Source organism: Populus alba, chromosome 16, assembly GCF_005239225.2.
Source record: "Populus alba chromosome 16, ASM523922v2, whole genome shotgun sequence".
Lineage (NCBI taxonomy): Eukaryota > Viridiplantae > Streptophyta > Magnoliopsida > Malpighiales > Salicaceae > Populus > Populus alba.
Window position 1 is genome coordinate 130,010 of NC_133299.1, and position 20,613 is coordinate 150,622.

The 20,613-nt window shown below is 37.0% G+C and overlaps 2 protein-coding genes, 1 long non-coding RNA gene and 1 other non-coding gene across 10 annotated transcripts; 3 read left to right on the forward strand and 1 right to left on the reverse strand.

Annotated features, from left to right (window-relative positions):
- Positions 1-2,321: 2,321 nt before the first annotated feature.
- On the forward strand, positions 2,322-7,754 carry LOC118036616 (uncharacterized). 7 transcript variants are annotated; one of them, XR_012168249.1, is made up of 8 exons: positions 2,322-3,910; positions 4,180-4,368; positions 4,833-4,949; positions 5,557-6,038; positions 6,201-6,306; positions 6,438-6,516; positions 6,652-7,233; positions 7,339-7,754. It is a non-coding gene; the product is annotated as an uncharacterized protein (transcript). The 7 variants fall into 7 exon arrangements; XR_012168248.1 differs by having other exon boundaries at positions 7,357-7,754; XR_012168246.1 differs by having other exon boundaries at positions 6,652-7,214; positions 7,357-7,754.
- An 826-nt stretch (positions 7,755-8,580) lies between these two features.
- LOC140954139 (ATP-dependent 6-phosphofructokinase 2) lies at positions 8,581-11,405 on the forward strand. The gene is made up of 2 exons (XM_073405463.1): positions 8,581-9,375; positions 10,441-11,405. Exons 1-2 carry the CDS (start codon positions 8,779-8,781, stop codon positions 11,260-11,262), a joined length of 1,419 nt encoding a protein of 472 aa, XP_073261564.1. The 5' UTR covers positions 8,581-8,778; the 3' UTR covers positions 11,263-11,405.
- A 2,862-nt stretch (positions 11,406-14,267) lies between these two features.
- LOC118036615 (glucan endo-1,3-beta-glucosidase 5) lies at positions 14,268-17,090 on the forward strand. The gene is made up of 2 exons (XM_035042366.2): positions 14,268-14,697; positions 15,795-17,090. The coding sequence occupies exons 1-2, from the start codon at positions 14,339-14,341 to the stop codon at positions 16,900-16,902; spliced, it is 1,467 nt and encodes a 488-aa protein (XP_034898257.1). The 5' UTR covers positions 14,268-14,338; the 3' UTR covers positions 16,903-17,090.
- A 399-nt stretch (positions 17,091-17,489) lies between these two features.
- On the reverse strand, positions 17,490-18,388 carry LOC118036628 (uncharacterized). Its single transcript, XR_004685409.2, has 2 exons — positions 17,960-18,388; positions 17,490-17,881 (listed from the first exon to the last, which is right to left on the reverse strand). It is a non-coding gene; the product is annotated as an uncharacterized lncRNA (long non-coding RNA).
- Positions 18,389-20,613: the final 2,225 nt, after the last annotated feature.

Sequence of the window (20,613 nt, forward strand, 5' to 3'; positions counted from 1 at the left end):
TAATTTATAATACTTATTATATTGTTAAAATCAAAACTTAATTAAAATAGGATAATAATGGAGTGTTTAAAATATCAAATCAAAACTAAAAGAGAAATTAAGAAGCAAGAATACTTAACAAAGTCTACCTGTTAATAGGAACTAAGAATTTGAAATCATAGTTAGCCATTAAACTCGAACCAGCCTGACGAGTCGATCTGGTGACTAGACTGGTTCAGGTAAGGAAAAAGAATGAGGTGAGCAAAAACCTAGCAAAAATAAGTTGACTCAAGACCCGAACGACTCCGCAAAACCCGGTTGAAATCCTTTTTTTTTTTTCAAATGTGTTTTCTCCTAAATAATTTTTTTTTAAAAAGTTCACTATATAAATAAAAAATTATTTTTTTCAATGTTAGATTTTAAACATTTTAATATATAAACTCTATGATCACAAGAAAAAAGTTATTTTTTTTTAATGTGAGATAAAAAAATATTTTTATTTAAATATTTCAACTTGAAAGGATAACATACTAATATAATATCTTTTCAATATAGGATAAAAAACATTTAAAAACAATCTTTTAAACTTCATCATTTTTAACACATGTATGGCCTATGTTTTCACATGGATTGTTAATTTTTTCGTATGAAATATTAAAACTTCAAATATATTTTTTTATTTTTTCAGGTTGATTCGGGTCAATTCGTGTAACACGGGACCCGACTTTTTGGTTGGGTTAACTTCCAATCGGATATGATAACCATGCCTAAAATAATATTAAAAATGAGGAATAAGTTCAACCAACTCAGTGAGAAAATAATATTTAATATATATTTTAGATATTAATAGTTTGCAAGTGAATTTATCTTGATATACATATATATACTAAGCATATTATTATAAAGTAGTGGAATACATATTAGAGATTAGATGACACCCAAAGGTGATCATTGTGGGAGGATCAGTTGCCACAGACTAGTATCTCTCTTAATAGTTAGGTATATAAAATACTATGTCACATAGATTAGCTACTCTTTGTTAGTATGAAATTACTAACAAATCCTATATCAAGACATAATAGATATTCACATAATTATCGAAACAATGTATATCATATTAAATAGAATTTAGCTCAACAAAATGAAGTGCAAATTCAAGAATAGATAAGTACTCGGAAAATAAAGTAACAAATATAAATATTCAAGAAATTAGCTAGATGTACTCATCATATAATCAACATACATATTTATTTATATTACATGCTTATTAAATATTATTCCACTCACTTGAAAAATATAGAAATAAAAGGAATATTAAATAAAAGATCTGAAAATTGTATTGAGGATTGTTAGAAGTACATATAATGAATATACAGAATATCCTAAAAAACAACACAAATAAAAGACTCCAATGCATAAAAGAAGACTAGGTTTAGTCTCCTAAGTTTAAGGACTAAAACGACAATTTTTAGAAATCAAGGACCAAAACATAATTTTACTAGAATTGAATGACTAGATTGTAAATGTTAGAAATCATAACCATACTGAAATTTCACCCATAATCCATTCTCAATTCTATCAAGAATCTCAATTTATATTCTAGGGAGCAAACTATATATTTTTTTTAAAAATTTAGGGACTAAATTGTAAATCTCCAAAATGGAGGGACTCAAATGAAAGTTACACAAATCAATTATTAAACTGAGATTCATTATCCTTAACCTTATAAGAATATTGCCCGGGGTTTCAAAATACATTTCAGGAGTCAAATTATAATTTTTCAAAGTTTAGGAACTAAACAGTAATATTTATAAATCAATGACCAAAATAAAATTTCATGATCTTGAATCTCAAAATTATTTTGTCCAAATTTTCCAACAAAGTTGGAGCAAATTTCTTAATTCATAACAAATCAATTTACAAATCTTTATTTCTAACAACAAATCTAAAATCAACCACTTAACCTTAAACCCATAATAACCATGAATAAAATCTTAACAACATAAACTTCAAATCTTTATAAATTTTAATTTTTTATTTAAACCTCTCGTAAATAAACTATAATCAATAGCAACATGAAAGTACATGACATTAAAGACACTCGAAATACAAAAAAGTGCAATCCCACACTCATTTGCTCGTCAGCAACATGTGGGGAAACTCTGGTAGACAATAATTTCTCGTATAAAAAATAATCCAACACAGTGATATCACCTCCTAAGATGTTCTTTTTTCTGGGAGGGCATCTATAGCCAGTCCCACCACCACCTCCCACTCTTTTCTTGGTTAATTATGTCACAGAACTTGCCCGCCCTATCACCTTCAAAGTTCAACCTGATCAGTCCATCGCCTGACTTTATTTATGGCTCTCCCACCTGCCTTGGCACATCAGTGGACCCGATATCTAGATAGGATACTGCCATGAATTGGGGAAAAAAACGAATCAAATTAATGGGATATATGTTTGTTTTACATCTTACTCTCTCTTCAATCATTGAGTTCACACACCATCATGATCACCCATAGAAACTCCACCTTGTTAATTATCCATGAAAAAGCTTTGCTTTTGTGGCTTAGAACACACCTTCATTCTGTGTTTTGAAAAATGCTCTTACCAATATATATGTAAACATCTCGACGTCATCGACTTGTTTAGGCTAATCGTTCTTCGTAGCAATCAAGGACCAGACTCTTTCTTGCAACTGATCAGTTCTGTCTTGGTGCATAAATGCTAGCTCGTAAAACGTCAACATGTGCATTCAAGAGTTCGGTGTGGTTAGAAGGGGTGGAGCATGCTAGTACTATTGGTCTAGGGCTCAAGAGGGTCCCGACTCCCGTGGATCCAGCCGACTGCCCACTCACAGTTGAGTTCAGTGGTTAAAAGTGATTCCCCCTTGGCAAAGCAGGCTCTAGCTAGCTTCTTTCTAGTTCCTCCTCTCCTCTCCTCTCCCTTGTATATACTATATATATGGGTCCTTCCAGTTCTCAGAAGATCCAAAACATAGCATTCGTTTTTTTATCTTAGCTGCTGCAGGCTAATTGGTTATTTCAAATTGATACATAGATAATCTATGCATCTTGTGATATATGGCATTAGACTACAATGAGCTCCATTGCTCTCTTAACATAAACAATTATCTCCAACACAGAATGATTGTTTTTTTGTTAAATTAAAAGCTCTAGCGAGGACATGACCACAACTAAGGCACCCCTGCTACACTTTGTCTTGTTTACTTGGTTTGGCTGGCTTCCTCTAGGAATTATCAAAATCCATTATCCTCTACATCGATCCAAACATTAAAATAACATGGTACGTTGTGTGATTTTCAATTCCTTACAAAAAATAAAATAAAATTAGGTAGCTAGGACAGATGAAATGAGTTGATAATACTGGATGCAATAAAATGCAATCCTACGTATGCAATAAAAGGATAGAGAATCAGAGAGAGAGAGAGAGAGAGGACCATGCACACACGACTTGAATTAATTGGGAGGGGAAGAATGAAAAGGAAGTGGGAGGTGGGAAAATCACCTTTTCCAAGGAAAGAAAATCCAAACAAAGTTACCTGTAAAACCCAGGTAGCTTTGGCTGTATCTACGGAGCTATATGTTAAGCCGTTGCTGCTGCCTTCTCTACCACCTTTCTTTCTCCTGAAGAATCTTCTTCTGTCTTCTGTCTTTTCTTCTTCCTCCACAACCCCTTTAAATCCCCCGCCCCCTGACGTGCTATTCTTTGCTTGAAATCGAAGCCTGAAACAATATTCATACAGACACCACACATAGAGAGAGAGAGAGAGAGAGAGAGAGAGAGAGAGAGAGAGAGAGAGAGAGAGAGAGAGAGAGAGAGAGAGAGAGAGAGGTAGATTAATGGTTGATCTCCCAGTTATTTGCTCGTCTTCCAGTCTTGTGTAATATCTTCTCTTCAAGCACCGTAAGTGTCTAAATATTTCTGTGATTGAATGTTGGTTTATAAGCTTCTTACAATTATCTAATACAATCAAGAATCAATCAACTTTTCTTGAACATCATTATCTAAGTCTAGTCTTTTAAACTATTGAGCTGCTTAAGAAAAAAAGTATCAATATTTCGTTAATCAGTTGAGTGTTTATATATGATAGTAATTAATTGAGATCGCAAGGTATGTATATATGGCACTGATGCAAGGCATTTATTAGATTAATGTGTACTAATTTTTTGCAGGTTAAGATGCTTGAGACTGCTTCCTACTAGCTAGAGCTAGCTACTTTGGTCTGAAAGAATGGTCTGCCTGGCTCCCTGAATGCCATCTAGGAAGCTTGTCAAAGAGTGTTGGCAACCTCTCTAACTGGCATGAGGGGAGTCACGCAGGCCCAACAACAGCTTACTGCTACCCAATATTGAATTCATGAGGTACAGCACTGCTACTAGCTACTTACTGAATGAGCCTAACCTCTCGAGGAATTGGTATTGTGAATCATGTACTATACATTCATGAATAAGGTAAAATTAGATACCATTAATTTCTAATTAAGTTATTTAAAGAAAACTGAGCTTTTTAGCCATTTTATCAGAGATTTTTATCAACATCCTGATTTCCTTTCAAGTTTGTGATAGCTATCAGCTACTGTCTTTAATGCCATATCTGAATAGCAAGTACAGCAGTAACAGTATTGTTCTAGCTAGCATACAATGAAGTTCTTTTAATTAGTTTGAATCTGTATGATCAAGTATGATCAAGTCAATGACTTGTTTGAAGCCCTCAATTAATTAGAGAATTGATAGAGAGGTGAATTATTCTGATCACATATTTACATACATAACATCTCTTGAAAGCAATTTTGGCCTGTCATCCAATGTTCTGGTGGCACTTTCAGATCGATTTGTGGCTTGGAAGAAGCCATATAATGAAGGGCACTTGTTGTGGGCCAATCTACTAGAGCAAACCAATCAAATCTCGACAACCATTGAAAGAGATTGATATCCACACCTGTGTTCTTACTGATGATTAAGAGCTTCCTTTAATACAATTGTCTGTTTCAGTAATGCCAGTACTCTTCAACCTTCTTATAATTAAGCCATCAAAGCTTCAATTTCATGGCTTTTGAGGAGCAATATATTCCTTTCTTTTCTTTTAACAAACTTGTAAGCTTCTAAAACTGTAGCAACTTCTTGTCTGAGTCTAGTACAGTACAGTACTTCTGTCGTTGCTGCACTTCAATTTTAAACTACTAAAAGTCGAGTCCAGATTGAGTTGCCAAATTTGAGTTGCCAAGACACAAGACAGTGGCCAAACTTGAAGCATCGTCCAAGACCAAACTTCAAAATATGGAATCAATCAACAGTATTGTCTCACAGTATATAGATGTAGCCCACACATACATTAATTTACATAATTCATTCACCAATTTATAAGCATGGTCTCAAAATCCTGCCCCCAGTTTTCCTCTAGAATTCTATATATATATATATATATATATCACGTATGGTGGTTTTCGAGGTCTCCTCTGTAGTCGTATGTCAGAACAGAAATTTTCAAATCTTTCTTTCTTTGTTTTGGTTGCTTTAGATGAATTGAGACAGTGAATATTTTCCACCCAGGGAAATGGCCAAGAAAGACCTTTTGATTTCCTTCGAAGTCTCATGCACGCGGGAAGCTACCTCGAACTCGATGCACATTCAGTATTTACTTCATCAGCTATATGTGTAGCCTACACGTTATCTTACAGATTCCCAGGAAGCAAGGAAGTCAATGATCAAGTCTTCTAACATGAAGGGTCATGCATCTTGAATTTCATCCTTTCAATGTACAAATTTGAACTTGAAGCTTTCAAGGAAAAACTAATTCCAAGTCTTAATTGTTTTGACATTCGGATGGAGACGACATTTAGCAGTAAAATCAACAATTCGATGAATAGTAGAGAGAGATTGGAACGATTTGGATAGGTGATTGATGATAACATTGGAGCAAACAGTATCGTAGGAAGACCAAATCAAAATGATAAATGAGCGTCCAAACATTGAGAAGAAGGCGTCAAGCAGTCACATGGACATGCATGATCGATGTGAATTTGATTTTTAAGGTAGACCACCCCTTTCTGTGACATTTCTACGTGCCCTTTCTAAATATTATTCTACCTCTTATATATGTATATATAAACTTGTATATGAAGTTTGAAAATGGACAGCAAAATAATCACCTCCCTCTTCCTCTCTCTCTCTCCCTGCTCCCTCTATACGTACAGGTTTATCATAACTCATAGAGACCAAGCTTTGAATTATTTCTTCGCAATTTGGAATTTCTTAATTTGTTCTATCCATAACAAGGAGTGTGATCAGAAGATGACGAAGGTAAATTTGGCAGTAGAATTGATATATATATATATATATATAGAGAGAGAGAGAGAGAGAGAATTAATTTATGATGTATTTTCTTCTTCCTTCTGTTTTTCAATTTTCTTGTTGGGCACGTCCTTGTGCAGCAAAAAATAGTGCTCAAGGTACCGATGAATTGCGAGAGATGTAGGACCATGGCACTCAAGGTTGTGGCAGATGCGGATGGTAACTAAGTGGCTAAGTACTGTTGAATTGCTTTCAAATTAAAGGGCTAATTTTTATTTTTATTTTTTCTTCTTAATTTTGCTTTCTCTGGGAACATGCATGTGAATGTCAAGTATTAATTGCTGTTGCATGCAGGTGTGAGTTGTATGGGATTAGAAGGTGAGAACTGAAGAAAGAAGATGTGGTGGTGATTGGAGAAGGAGTCGATGCTGCCAAGTTAGCCAGCAGCTTAAGGAAGAAAGTTGGGCATACTGACATTGTCTCAGTGTTGCAGTATTAGTGGATCAGAAGCAGACAAGGCCCCCTTCCAGTCTTGTTTGTTTGTGGTTTAGCCTTCTTCAAAGAAGATTGCTAATCTCTGTTTTATTGGATCCTGTATATATGGTGTCAAGAGCACTTGTGATATATTATTACAGAGATAACATATATAAATTACGAACAGTAGAACAGTACTAAATCAAAAGGGCTAAAACGTAGTTAAAGCTATTGGATTCTGATCCCACCTTATGTCCTTGTGATCGAGCGAGCAATCACTAGAAATGAATATCACGGAAAATCTTGGCTCTAAGACTTTGGTTGCCTGGGGAGGCAGGTAGGGTAACACCCCTTTCACCACACATGCTTCCACAACACAATGTTGGAGATCATCATCATCTTTCAAGACTGATCAACGGAGTGAAGGTGGATGTACTACACATGTATGTCCTATCCTGTCCGGTATTATTGCTCGATCCTGCCATAAAACATCTGTGTCTTCTCTTATAAATTGTTCAGAGACCATTAATTTAATTCTTGCATCTTTTATGGTTAATTAATCGGCAGCATGTGATCATTTTCAAGGTTCAGATGAACTGTGGGAAAAACAGGGTAGTCAAGGCTCGCACTGTTGTGGCAGAAGCCTTTGGTATGGAAAAACAGGAGTGAACTCTTCAGCATTACAAGGAGATGAAAGAATTGTGGTGAGAGGAGATGGAACTGATGCAGCCCATTTGACATCCTGCTTGAGGAGAAAAGGTAGGCATACTGATACTATCAGCATCCAGCCCATGGAGTAGTAGAAACATGTCAATGCTACCAGCAAATGGCCATGTATTTATATATAGCTCTGACCTCTATTAATCTCTAAGCCTTTTATCTGGAGAAGCTTCAAAATGTTGATAAAGAAGATCAGTAACAGTAATTAATTCCCCCCAGCAACCCTTCCCTTTTCTTTTCAACCATGTACTAGTTAGTGTCTACTACTAATCTTTAACAGCAACGAAAAAGAGTAAATTTGTTTGTGGTGAACCAATATTATATCGATATATCTTAAATAAAAATATCAGTTTTAAATTTTTTTGTTAATTTAAATTTTTAAAAAAAAAACATGTTTTAATAAAAAAGTGTTGGGCTTAGCAATACTCTCAACCTTAGACATATTGTATTAGACCCCGATAGAATTGGACTTAATTCCTCCGGTGTTATATGCACCAATCTCTATGGAATAGACTTAATTTCCTCAATGTTATATTCACTGCTCTCCATAAGATGAACTTGGTTTTAGTGTTGCATGCACCAATCTTTAAGAGATGAACTTGGTTTTTTTAATGTTACATGCATCACTATCCATGAGATAAATTTAGTCTCTCTAGTGTTATATGTACCAATATTTAGGAGATGAACCTGGTCTTCTGCTATATACACAAATCTTTAAAGAACAGATGTGGTCTTCCGAGTATTATATGCATTAATTTTCAAGAGGTAAATGTATTCTCCCTGGTAAGTTCAAATGAATGGCAATTCTTTGTGGAACCCGTTCAAGAAAGTAACTCTTTTCCTTCCCTTCGAGTTTAGCTAAAAAATATTTTTTAAAAAAATATTATTGCATTATCTATTCCAAAAATTCTATTCCTAATCTACCTGGGAATTTTTTGGATTTCATTAGCATGCAAAATCGTTTCCAATTCCATGCAGAAGAGTCACATTGTGATAAGGAAGATGCTCCGTCGGTAAAAGTATTTGACCAGTCTTTTACTTTTACTGACCATAACTTGATTGGTTGGGGATTAAATAGTAATCAATCAATGCCAAGGTCTCATGGCATCACTACTTACCACAGGCTTCCATACGTGTCGCCAAAAACTGTATCAGAGCCATCACAACCTCCACGTGTACTGAACTAGCTCTTCAATTCAGCTTCATCTCCACGCTCTTCCATCAAACCACCGCCGCTGCCACTCCCACAACCACCACTGACAAAAGAAGAAGAAGAAGAAGAAGAAAATGGCCCTTTCATCACCAGAAGCCACCAATCTAAACACTGCAAAAATCCCAGAAAACCCGTCCTCCCCATGCTCCATACACCTCCAAAAACTGCCTCACTTAACAGACTATCTTCCAAACCTTAAACCACTACCAAACCCTTTGGAGAAGAATACTTTATATCACCCACCAGCAGGCTTTTACATCAATCAATCTGAAGTAGTCCTTGGCAAGATCATCTTAGACTTGTCTGCTGACAGTGAAGCTGTGAGTTCCCACTCACCCCAAGTGGCTTACAGCAGAGCTGGTCCGCGCTGGCAAGTCTTTTTTGATCCAAAAGATATCAAAGCTGCCATTGTTACATGTGGGGGACTGTGTCCTGGCATGAATACAGTGATCAGGGAACTTGTTGTTGGGCTGTGGGAGATGTATGGAGTGCGTCAGATTTATGGGGTGACAGCTGGTTATAGAGGGTTTTATTCTAGAGACCCTATTGAGCTTAATCCTAAGCTTGTGCATAATTGGCACAAACTGGGTGGTACAGCTCTTGAGACCTCCAGAGGTGGTTTTGATCTTAATAAAATTGTGGATGCCATTGAACATCACGGTTTTAATCAGGTTATTTCTCTAAATTTTGGCTCCATGTTATAACTTTCTTCGCTAAAGGTTTACTTTTTCGATGTTGTGATCCTGATCAAGTTGGTTTCTCTTTGGTACGCATAATTGGTACCTTCCAATAATAGAGTAACTTGATTCGGTAGGAAATCTTCTGAATTAGAAATTAGAGCATATGTGCTACATCACATGCTTTCATTCCACAAGCTAATTCATGATTGAGTCCATTATGGATCATTGATGTGTTGTTACCTTGCCCCATCAATTCAATTTGTGCAGTAGTTAGGTAGCATTTTGAAAGCCTGTTGAGTTTCATCTTATTTGGCAAAAACTACTTTTGGCTTTGCCTTATGATAGCAAAGTCATTGCCTTTTTTTGTGGTTTCAAGGGGAAACGATTAGACTTTTACTGCAAATGAACTTGTGAGAGAACAACTATGTGAAAAAGTCTTCAATTGAACCATCTCCATTCTCAAAGCCTGTGCTTTTTGGTTGATGTTGTTATTATCTGAAAACAACATCCATTTTAGGGTTGGAGAGGAGCAATGCATGATCCTTGCTCCAAAAGTCCATAAAAAATGTAATGGTCTGTGCATAACCTGGAGAAAGTTTAATAAAGTGTCCCTAGAATTGTAAATGTTTGCTTAGTTTGATTGACACCTGACACCCAAAGCTTGATGAGAAATTCTTGAAATTTCATTGAATGGAACATAAAAAACTTCAGCCTTTAGTAGGTTTATGGAAATTGACAGTCTTTTTCAACAAATCAATTGAACATTGTTTTATGCCTCTCATTTAATGAGTCTGGACAAAATCCAAAGAGTGATATGTATTGGTCATGTAAGCGTGTTCTTGAAAAAGAAATGATAAATTAGTGAATTGTCCTCTTTGTTGTCCAGAGAGATGGGTCTTTTTCTCTGTTCTGTTTGTTGAAAAGCTAGATGGCTTCTTCATTAGCAACTTGCATTATGACTTGCTCTTTAATTCTTGTTTATTACCATATTGTGCTTGAGAAATGATGCTAGTCAGGGTCTTTCCTTTCTTCATTGTTTCACTTGCTTATGGATAGGTGTATATAATTGGAGGAGATGGAACAATGCGCGGAGCTGTGAACATATTCAATGAAATTCAACGTCGAAAACTAAATATTGCAGTTGCTGGAATTCCCAAAACAGTTGACAATGATATTGGCATCATTGATAGATCATTTGGATTTCAGACAGCAGTCGAGATGGCCCAGCAAGCAATCAATGCAGCTCATGTTGAGGCTGAGAGTGCAGTTAATGGTATTGGCCTAGTGAAGTTAATGGGTCGAAGCACAGGTCACATAGCCCTCCATGCCACATTGAGCAGCCGGGATGTGGATTGCTGTTTAATTCCTGAAATCGATTTTTACTTGGAAGGAGAAGGAGGATTGTTTGAGTTTCTGGAGAAACAACTGAAAGAGAACGGACATGCAGTCCTAGTTGTTGCTGAGGGAGCTGGGCAGGATATGATACCAAGAACAGAGGCCCAAAAAGAAGAGAGGGATGAGTCCGGCAACTTAGTGTTCTTAGACTTTGGTGCGTGGTTAAAGTCAGAACTTAAGAACTGGTGGGCAAGAGACCATGCAAACGAGTTGTTCACAGTGAAGTACATAGATCCAACATACATGATCAGGGCAGTGCCTGCAAATGCTACAGATAACTTGTATTGCACTCTTGTAGCATACTCGGCAATTCACGGTGTAATGGCAGGATACACTGGATTTGTCTCTGGTCTTATCAATGGAAATTATGCATATATCCCAGTGGAAGAGGTTGCTCATGCTAGGAATGAAGTTAACACAAAAGACCATAAATGGGCATGGGTGAGATCTGTTACCAATCAGCCTGATTTTGTCAAGCCCTAAACGTCATTCTAGCGTATGCTAATAAAATCACTCTCTACTCTGTTTGCTAATAAAATCCGAGCTCATTCCCTAAACATTGCTCGTCCGCGCATGCTTGCATGGTTTGGTCAGGAATTAATGGTGTTTTTTTTTTATTATTATTATTTTTTGTGTGTGTAAAAGCTATTTAATTTGCTGAAGTTTTGGCGATGATATATAGATTTCACTAATTTAATCATTGAAACATCACCTTTTTTTATTTTTCAGGAAAGGTAATCACTTCTCTATTTGCTTTTATGAATCTTTGGAAAACGTCAATGTAATCATCAAGTGAACTGTGAGCTTACATGCAGCTTGAAACAAGCTTCTATTGTTCCACATATTGATGGAGGCGCCCAGTCGAAACTCATTAATCCATCAAGAAGGGCCAAGAAAAAGGAAGGGTCCTTGAAAGAAAATGAAAGGGTTAATTTCAGACAAACCCACATGTTTGTCTATCACACAAATACCAACTTTACAGCTTAGACCCTATGTTCTCTATGCTAATAAAACTTGAGTTCAATTACATGTTGATGGTGAGAGATGATAGCGGGCATGAATATTTCACTAATGCTCACAGGAAAAATGAACCTGAAATGCTGAAACGACCACAGAGTCCCCCCCCCCCCCCAGCAACTGGCTCTGTCATGGCTGGTGTGAGCTTTCCTTATTTGCTTGTTTGTGGACGGTCATATGGTCCGTCCACTTTGTTGAACCAATTGGGACTTTGCCAACCAAGTTGAGATAATAGATTTGGTTTTTGTGTGCAAAAGCTATATGCTAAAGTTGCTGCAATGATTTTTCTCTAATTATTGAACTCTTAATTTCATGACATACAATCATCGATTGTGGGATTTTGGGGCCATGCATGTCAATCTGCTTTGATGAATCTTAGCAAACCCGCAAAGTCATGTTCGCATTAAGAAGTGATCATCATGTGCAGTGACTAAGAGCTTACACTGAACTAGAATCAAGCAAAGCCTTTATTATTCGTGAGAAATAAAAAAACACTTGAAAAAGCTTAAACTTATTAGAGCGTTCGTGAACAATACCCATTGCGAACTTCACTTTATAGAAGGGAAAGGGAAAACATGGGAGTTTGGCCTAAGGGGAGAAGAGAAAAAAGGAGATTACCTACTAAAAGGTTAAAAGAAGCGATTTAAAGAGGGAAAAAAAAAGAAAGAAAAAAAAAACGAGCAAAAACAAGTGCCCAATGAAATTCATTCCATTAAGAAGAAGCAAAGAAAGAAAAAGGGAAGGATCCTAGAAAGAAAAAGAAAGCTGTGTTTGATTGTTCTGTACGGGCAAATTGGGCATAATCTTGCTTTGACACTCTTTTATAAAGAAAGACGAAGAAATTCTTCAATTGGTGCCATATAGACTGTGACTGCGTAAGAATCAAGAATCTCTTTTGCGTGGCCATTAGCCCTCTCAAAACAATGTTTCTACTTTCCCAAGTTTCCAAAAAGCTTGAAACTTTAGTGAAGAGACAAAGAAAGGTTCGCTTGCCAACTTCCATAGAGAGACAACCTCCCCAAAAAGTAGAATCCTGTAGCAGCCAGTTAGCATTTCAACTACTAATCTATACTTTCTAGCTCCCTCTCACATGGCCTCTCAATGGGCATAACAAAGTTTAGGCTGTGAGCCCTTCTGTTCTGCTTGCATGGAATTGGATGCCCATGATGACAGGGAGAGACAATTTGCAAGCAAGCATGAACCACCTCATGACACGAGGCAGCCGACAACATGAACATAGCCCCTGTGATCACCACTGTCCAAAATCCACATCTGGGACATCAAACTTGGGAGGTGGTCTAGTGGGCAATGGAAAAGCGTGTCCAGAAAGTCGGTTTATTATACAATATTAGGCTTCAAGGTCTTAAATGACATCCATCGTCCTTAACCCCATTGTTGTAGATGTTTAATCAGTTAACACAACTACTATTTTACTCAAAATCAAAATTTCTTAGGTAAGATGTCCTATCATCACCATATAGCCTTCATAACACTCCATCCATCTCACAATTACCAATAGAGCACTTGAATGTTCTTTAATTGCAACTTTCTGAGGTGGTCTAATCATTAAATAAATCTACCCTTTTTTTTTTAACTTCAAATATTTAGGGTGATTTGTCTTGATTATAAATTATTTATTAACCAATACACTCCATAGATTCTGTACAAGTTCCACTCAAAAACTCTCTCTTGAAAAAACTATATTTATTAATCAATGCAGCAGGAAACAAGAAACAGCTAGGAATCCTTTGCGGTCTGCATGCATCATCTATAAAGATCTGAGAAACTTCAAAGACCAAATGAAACAAAACACAGCAATTACAAGGAAGTAAACCATCAAAGACAACATCTTTGCATGGCAAGTTACCCCAAAATATATCAAGAGCACTGCCCACAGTAGAGTCCGCACGCCTGTCCCTTGCTCAAAAGAAAGAGAAGCAATAGGGAGGGTGGGGACGTACAAATCAAGATTTTTCCATTTGGGATCAGAGAGATGCCCTGTTTTGGATCTAAACAGAGATGGGTTCTTGAGGTAAAGAGACGGCGGATGCCTATAGGGAGAAGGAGAAGAGTGACACCCTAATGGGTTACGAGTGCAGATTCTTTCAAGGAAGGGTATTTTTATAAATCTTAAAATGCGAGAAGACAAAGATTTAGTCGATATCTTGCTCATTTGGGAACAATAATATTTAGTAAAAATTGCGCTTACGAAGCGAAAATTCACTATTTTTATCGAATGTTTTTTTAAATAGTATTATTCCATTAAATTTTTTAATTAAGGTGCTAATTTTTAAAAAAAAAAAAACTAAAAAATGGGGGGGGGGGTAATGAAGGCATTGCGGAAACTAAACTGAAATATCTAACGAATTAAGATATTCTCTGGCAGGTCCTTCCTATATAGCAGGTGGTTGTCACTCTCTACCCGCTCACCACAGAAACCGTTTCAAGTTTCCTATATCTGTCCCATTACATCCCCCCCCCCCCCCCCCCCCTCAATGAATGGTATTGAAGGTAACCCTTAGAGCTCTCTCCTTTATAAAGGATGAACAAAATGTCAAGATTATCAAGAACTCTGCTTTATCTTGTGCTAGCAATCGTACTATTATCAGGGTCATTTCCAGTGGGAGAATCAGCAATAGGAGTCAACTGGGGGACAATCTCATTTCACAGGTTGAAGCCTTCAACTGTGGTGGATCTGTTGAAAGACAACAACATAAAGAGAGTGAAGTTGTTCGATGCAGACCCAGGTTCGCTTACTGCTTTAATGGGGAGTGGGATTGAAGTCATGGTTGGGATTCCTAATGAGATGTTGGCTGCTCTTAGCTCTTCAACTGATGCTTCTGATTTGTGGGTTAGGCAAAATGTGTCTAGATATGTTGTTAAAGGTGGTGCTGATATAAGGTTATTCTCTTTCACTCTCTCCCTCTCTTCCTTGTTTAAGTTTTGTTGTTTTTGCCTTTTTGGGTCAGTTTGATTTCTTACAGGAGTTGTGAATGAAATGAAAAGGAAAAAGGCTTTTTTATTCTTTCATCTGGATCTTGGCTTTTATTTCCTTTTAAATCTTGAGTGAATTGAGATGGATAAGTGAAAGGCAATTCCATGTTAGTAATTCATATGGAAAATATTTGTATGTTGTTGAGTTGGGTTCCTTGCCAAATGTAGAGGTGCCTATGAGTAAAGATTGTGAGGTACTTCTCAAAAAGGAGCATTAGGGTTGCTACCAGGCAAAGTTGGTACATCTTAGGTAATAGTGCAACCAGAGATACAATTATCTATGGGATTTGTATTGGGATATAGACCTTACTTTTTCTTAAGAAAAAAAAATAACAAAGAAGGAAAAAACCCTTAAGTTTTCTCTAAATATGTTGCGAATCCATCAAATAATTCAGTTGAAACCAAAGTTGGTTTGGGATGGGAAAGGCAATTCCTTGTGGAAGGCGAATCAATAATTCAGTAGAAACCCAAAGGCCCTTTTGATTAGTAACGTGTTCATCACTAATAATGCAGAATCTTTAGTAATTGCAACTTCATGATACCAGTACCACAGTTTGAACTTCTAATGGTCCTATACAGCTGAGGTGTGTTGTACCTCCTTGACAAAGAGTTTTTTTGTCTGTGAAATTGTGGGTTGCCATGCCAAATAGCAAGCTTCTCGGGTAGCTCCTCTTCCTAGGATCTAAGCAACATTGCTCATGAGATACCTTTAGGAATTAGAACTGATATGGCACCTAACCATCCATGAATAGCTATTTTGTTTCAGTAATGTGTAAGATTTTAGGAATGAGACCTGATAGCTTGGATTGAGCTAAGAATCCTCTCGCTCATGGAATTGCATAGGTTGCAGACCAATACTTTCATAACCTAAAGTGCATTTATGCATGTTCAGAATTCGGATTACTGCATTTGTTAAAATGTGGGATTTGCTTGTAATTTTCTACGTATATCAGGAGTTTTACTGCATTTCTCATGCGATGCTCTCGTATACCATACAATGACAGGTATGTTGCTGTAGGAAATGAACCATTCCTCACAAGTTATTCAGGTCAATTTCAATCTTTTGTTGTCCCTGCTCTGCTCAATCTACAACAGTCTCTGGTGAAAGCAAATCTAGCTGGTTATGTAAAGCTAGTAGTTCCTTGCAATGCTGATGCTTATGAGTCTTCTCTTCCTTCTCAAGGGGCATTCCGACCTGAACTAACTCAGATTATGACTCAACTTGTGTCCTTCCTCAACTCAAATGGCTCACCTTTTGTTGTGAATATCTACCCATTTCTTAGCCTTTATGGGAACTCAGATTTTCCACAAGACTATGCATTCTTTGAGGGGAGTACCCATCCTGTTACAGACGGGTCTAATGTCTACTACAATGCTTTTGATGGGAATTTCGACACTTTAGTTGCAGCGCTCAACAAACTTGGATATGGTCAAATGCCCATTATTATTGGCGAGGTGGGTTGGCCAACTGATGGAGCCATTGGCGCAAACCTCACTGCAGCAAGGGTTTTCAACCAGGGACTTATAAAACATGTATTGAGTAACAAAGGAACCCCTCTGAGACCAGATGCCCCTCCCATGGATATTTATCTTTTCGCTTTGCTTGATGAAGGAGCAAAGAGTGTACTCCCAGGAAACTTTGAAAGACACTGGGGGATTTTCTCGTTTGATGGCCAGGCTAAATATGCACTGAACCTTGGTTTGGGTAACAAGTTACTGAAGAATGCAAAGAATGTCGAGTATCTCCCATCAAGGTGGTGTGTGGCAGACCCCTCAAAAGATCTAACAAATGTAGCCAACCACCTGAGAGTAGCCTGCAGTGCTGCCGATTGCACAACACTTAATTATGGCGGATCTTGCAATGAAATTGGGGCAAAAGGAAACATCTCATATGCATTCAACAGTTACTATCAGCTCCAGATGCAAAATGCACAAAGCTGTGATTTCGATGGGCTTGGTATGGTGACATTCCTAGACCCATCAGTTGGTGATTGCAGGTTCCCTGTTGGAGTGAATGATCATAAGAGTTCATTAGCTTTCAGATCATGTCATAGGTGGACCACCATCTGGACTTCTATCCTAGGGGGGGTGTGGTTCTTTCTAATGTTATGAGAAGTTTCTTTGCATAGGTTTTTCTCATCCCCCTGTTCAAGAACTATAAGCAGTATTGCACATAGACAAGAGAATACAGTTATTTAGATATGCCCAAAATGTGATAGCATATCGAGTAGGAAACAGAGTAGACTCATGTACTGGATATTTATCTAATCTTGAAATTATATTGACCTTAATTTTCTATATACTTTGAATTTTATCATGTATTTAATGTGCTTGCACTCTGATTTGTGATCCAGGCATGTCAAGTTTAGTAGAAATTCCCATTGCATCAGGTATATATTATTACCAAGTTAAATTCTTTGATTACAAAAAGGTAAAATCACATCTGATAGAGCCTCTCATTTAGAAAGGCAGAAGAATGGTGAACTTCTGCAACTTGCAGAATGATACTCATTGTTTTGTTATGTTTCGATGCAACACAAGACTGTAAGCAAGCAAACGAATGCTGCCACATTCCACATTCACACCTCATTGTTTTGTTATGTTTCGATGCAGGGCTCTGCAGCAGCAGCGCCAACCTTCAAATAATCATGAATGATGCTTACCTCGTGAGTACAACAAGATCAAAAGTAAACAGAATCAACAATAAACCATGGGCAGGCATAATTTATTTAGTTTACCTCGAGGATAATACACTCCAAAGGTAAATCCTTTTATTACAGGATACTGATAAAATTACAAATGCCGGAGCCCTCTCTTTTATAATAAGAAGAAGAATATTGAAGAACTTCTGCAACTTGCAGAATGATGCTCCAATACTCCAATTATTTGCAGCTTATAGTATAATTTATTTTGGTCTGCAACACAAGACTTACACACACACACACACACACAAGCACATGGATTATGCCACATTCACGCCTTATTGTTTTTTATGTTCCGATGCAGCAGTTCTCTCCTCTAATGCTAGTGCAGCATGCTTTTCCACAGCGCCTGTTTGGTATCCTTCCGACAAAGAAGCAGCAGCGACAACCTTCAAATAATCAAGAATTACATTAGTGGAAAAGCAATCAACCACGAAGGATAAGCAAGCATGGTGAATTTAAATTACCTTGAGGATAATACACTTTCTCAGATGCCAGCATACGAGGACCTTCAGTTGCATGTGCACAAATGGTGAAGGATGCCACCAAGAGGAGGCTAGCAATGAAAGCCACAGATACAGTTTCCTTTCTCACCATCTTTGCTTGCACAATATATAGTTTGTATCAAAGAAAAATATACATGTAATTTTGGACTGAGAAGCCTTGTTTATAACATCCTATTTATACTACAAATTTGCATATACTTTCCTTGTGCGGCTTGGAAATTTATGAGCAAGTGGGGTGTCTTTTTTTGCCGGCACTGCTACTTAGTCATTAACTAACTAGAAGTAGTGTAGTGCCTATCAGTTCTGCATGGACATTTTTTTGTCCTTTATTAAGCTTAATAAATTGAATGACTCGTCTCAATAGCTATCTAAATGAAAAATCAGTAACAATGAGCTGCCAACACTGACTTATCTAGACTTGGAAGATTTGTTTGCTCCACTAGGTGCTTTAACACAAACAGTATCAGTAACAAGTTGGGCCATTACGCTTTCCATGGAGAGCACTAAACCACACAGTACTGGAAATCTGTGAGTCCGTGAGAGGAGAGTTTCTGTGTGCATTTTTTAGTTTATTATTATTATTATTATTCCTTTTCCATCCATGGTGGGTTTGGCAGCCACCCTTTTGTCGATATATAATGAAGTTTCTTTAGCCTACTATATAATTCTGAAGCTAGCTATGCCTTAGATATTTTCTGCCTCTCTAGGTTTTCCTACAGCTCTCAAGTGAAATAACTGGACAAGGATGAAGTGATTTTTTTCAATGAAGATTCTAGCAACAAGGAAGGTGGTTAAAACCTGGATTGATCTTAAACAGAAGAATCAAGTGTCTCGAAATCGAAGGTCAATTTCAGCAATTCTTGTTTAATATCAGGACTTGGGATAATTTTCCTCCATGCAATCCATTTAGCAAGGAAGAAGACTGTGAAGAACTACTTCTGATATTGCTCCAATCCTCAAATTATTTTCAGGGGCATATATGCATGATAACCTGTTGGCTAAGTTATTAGCTTGTGTGTGGTCAAAACAACTTTAAAAAATGCAGTTACAGATGGGAACTCCGATTTTCCACAAGACTATGCATTCTTTGAGGGGAGTACCCATCCTGTTACAGACGGGTCTAATTAATGTCTACTACAATGCTTTTGATGGGAATTTCGACACTTTAGTTGCAGCAGCAATCAACAAACTTGGATATGGTGATCAGATGCCCATTGTTACTGGGGAGGTGGGTTGGCCAACTGATGGAGCCATTGGTGCAAACCTCACTGGTGCAGCAAGGGTTTTCAACCAGCAGGGACTTGTATAAATTATGTATTGAGTAATAAAGGAACCCCTCCGAGGCCAGGTGCCCCTCCCATCGATATTCATCTTCTCGGTCTGCTTGATGAAGGAGCGAAGAGTACTGTACTCCCAGGAAACTTTGAAAGACACTGGGCCGGGGATTTTCTCGATCGTTTGGTGGCCAGGCTAAATATGCATCGAACCTTGCATAGTTTGGGTAACAGGTTACTGAAGAATGCAAAGAATGTCAAGTGTCTTCCATCAAGGTGGTGTGTGGCCCTTCAAAGGATTTGATAAATGTAGCCAATCTATTTCTCTCTCCTTAGCCAAGATAGGTGGTGGTAGGTACCTGATATCTTACAGGCCAAGATGATTGGTACTGTAAAAGATTTCTTTTTGTATATTTAAAGACTTAGATATTTGAGTAAATATCTTTTTAGAAAAAGAAAATACAATAATATTTTAGAAAGATAGAATATAAAAATATATATACTAAAAAATATTGAGAGTGAAAAGATTATAAACCGTTTTCTCTTAATTTGAAAGATTCATAGGATTTTTATAGTCCATGAACCTTGTGTACTTTAATGGAGAGAAGGGACTAACATGTTACCTTGCCTTGATAGCATTGAAAATAGATAAATATTCTCTACACATTATTAATATAGGATAAATATCTCTTACACATTAGGGAAATCATGTCAATCTCTTTCAAGGTAAATTATATAATCGCTTCAAGAAGAGTGAATTAATCCCATCATTAGAAGGTTGTGGTGTTTTTGGCCTAGAGAGATTGTATCCATCTTTGTTATTGATGTAGTGTTTATCCCATCACTGGAGAGTTATACAATCCCACTAGGGAGACCATATTGATTCATTCCAAGATAAATTATGTAATCGTACTAAGAAGATTGAATTGATCTATTCCAAGATAAGTTGTGTAATCGCACTAACATTACTAAGTTCATTCCATCTCTGGAAAGTTGTGGGGTTGTTTTCCTAATAAGATCGCGTCCATCCCCGTTGCAAAGGTAGTATCCATCCTATTATTGAAGAGTTGTGCAATTGCACTAGGGAGACCATATCGATCATTTTCAAGATAAATTATGCAATCAAATTAGGTTCTTCATCTATGATTAAACATTGGCTGGTATGACCCTTATTCATTCTTATCGTATTTATAATCATATTCCTATAAGGATTACTATTGTTATATAAAACTTCATATATGTTGCTAAAACTAGAAGCTGAGCCAACCATCCTTTCTACCATGGTATCGTGAGGAACATATGATTCTTTATATGCTTAGTAACATATGTATTTTTTCACGA

What these genes read in the sequence shown, in the direction of transcription:
- LOC140954139 (XM_073405463.1), top strand. Translation starts at nt 8,779, where the DNA reads ATGGCCCTTTCATCACCAGAAGCCACCAATCTAAACACTGCAAAAATC. An exon ending in AACATCACGGTTTTAATCAG is followed by an intron (nt 9,376 to 10,440) that starts GTTATTTCTCTA and finishes GCTTATGGATAG; the next exon opens with GTGTATATAATTGGAGGAGA.
- LOC118036615 (XM_035042366.2), top strand. Translation starts at nt 14,339, where the DNA reads ATGAACAAAATGTCAAGATTATCAAGAACTCTGCTTTATCTTGTGCTA. An exon ending in AAAGGTGGTGCTGATATAAG is followed by an intron (nt 14,698 to 15,794) that starts GTTATTCTCTTT and finishes ATACAATGACAG; the next exon opens with GTATGTTGCTGTAGGAAATG.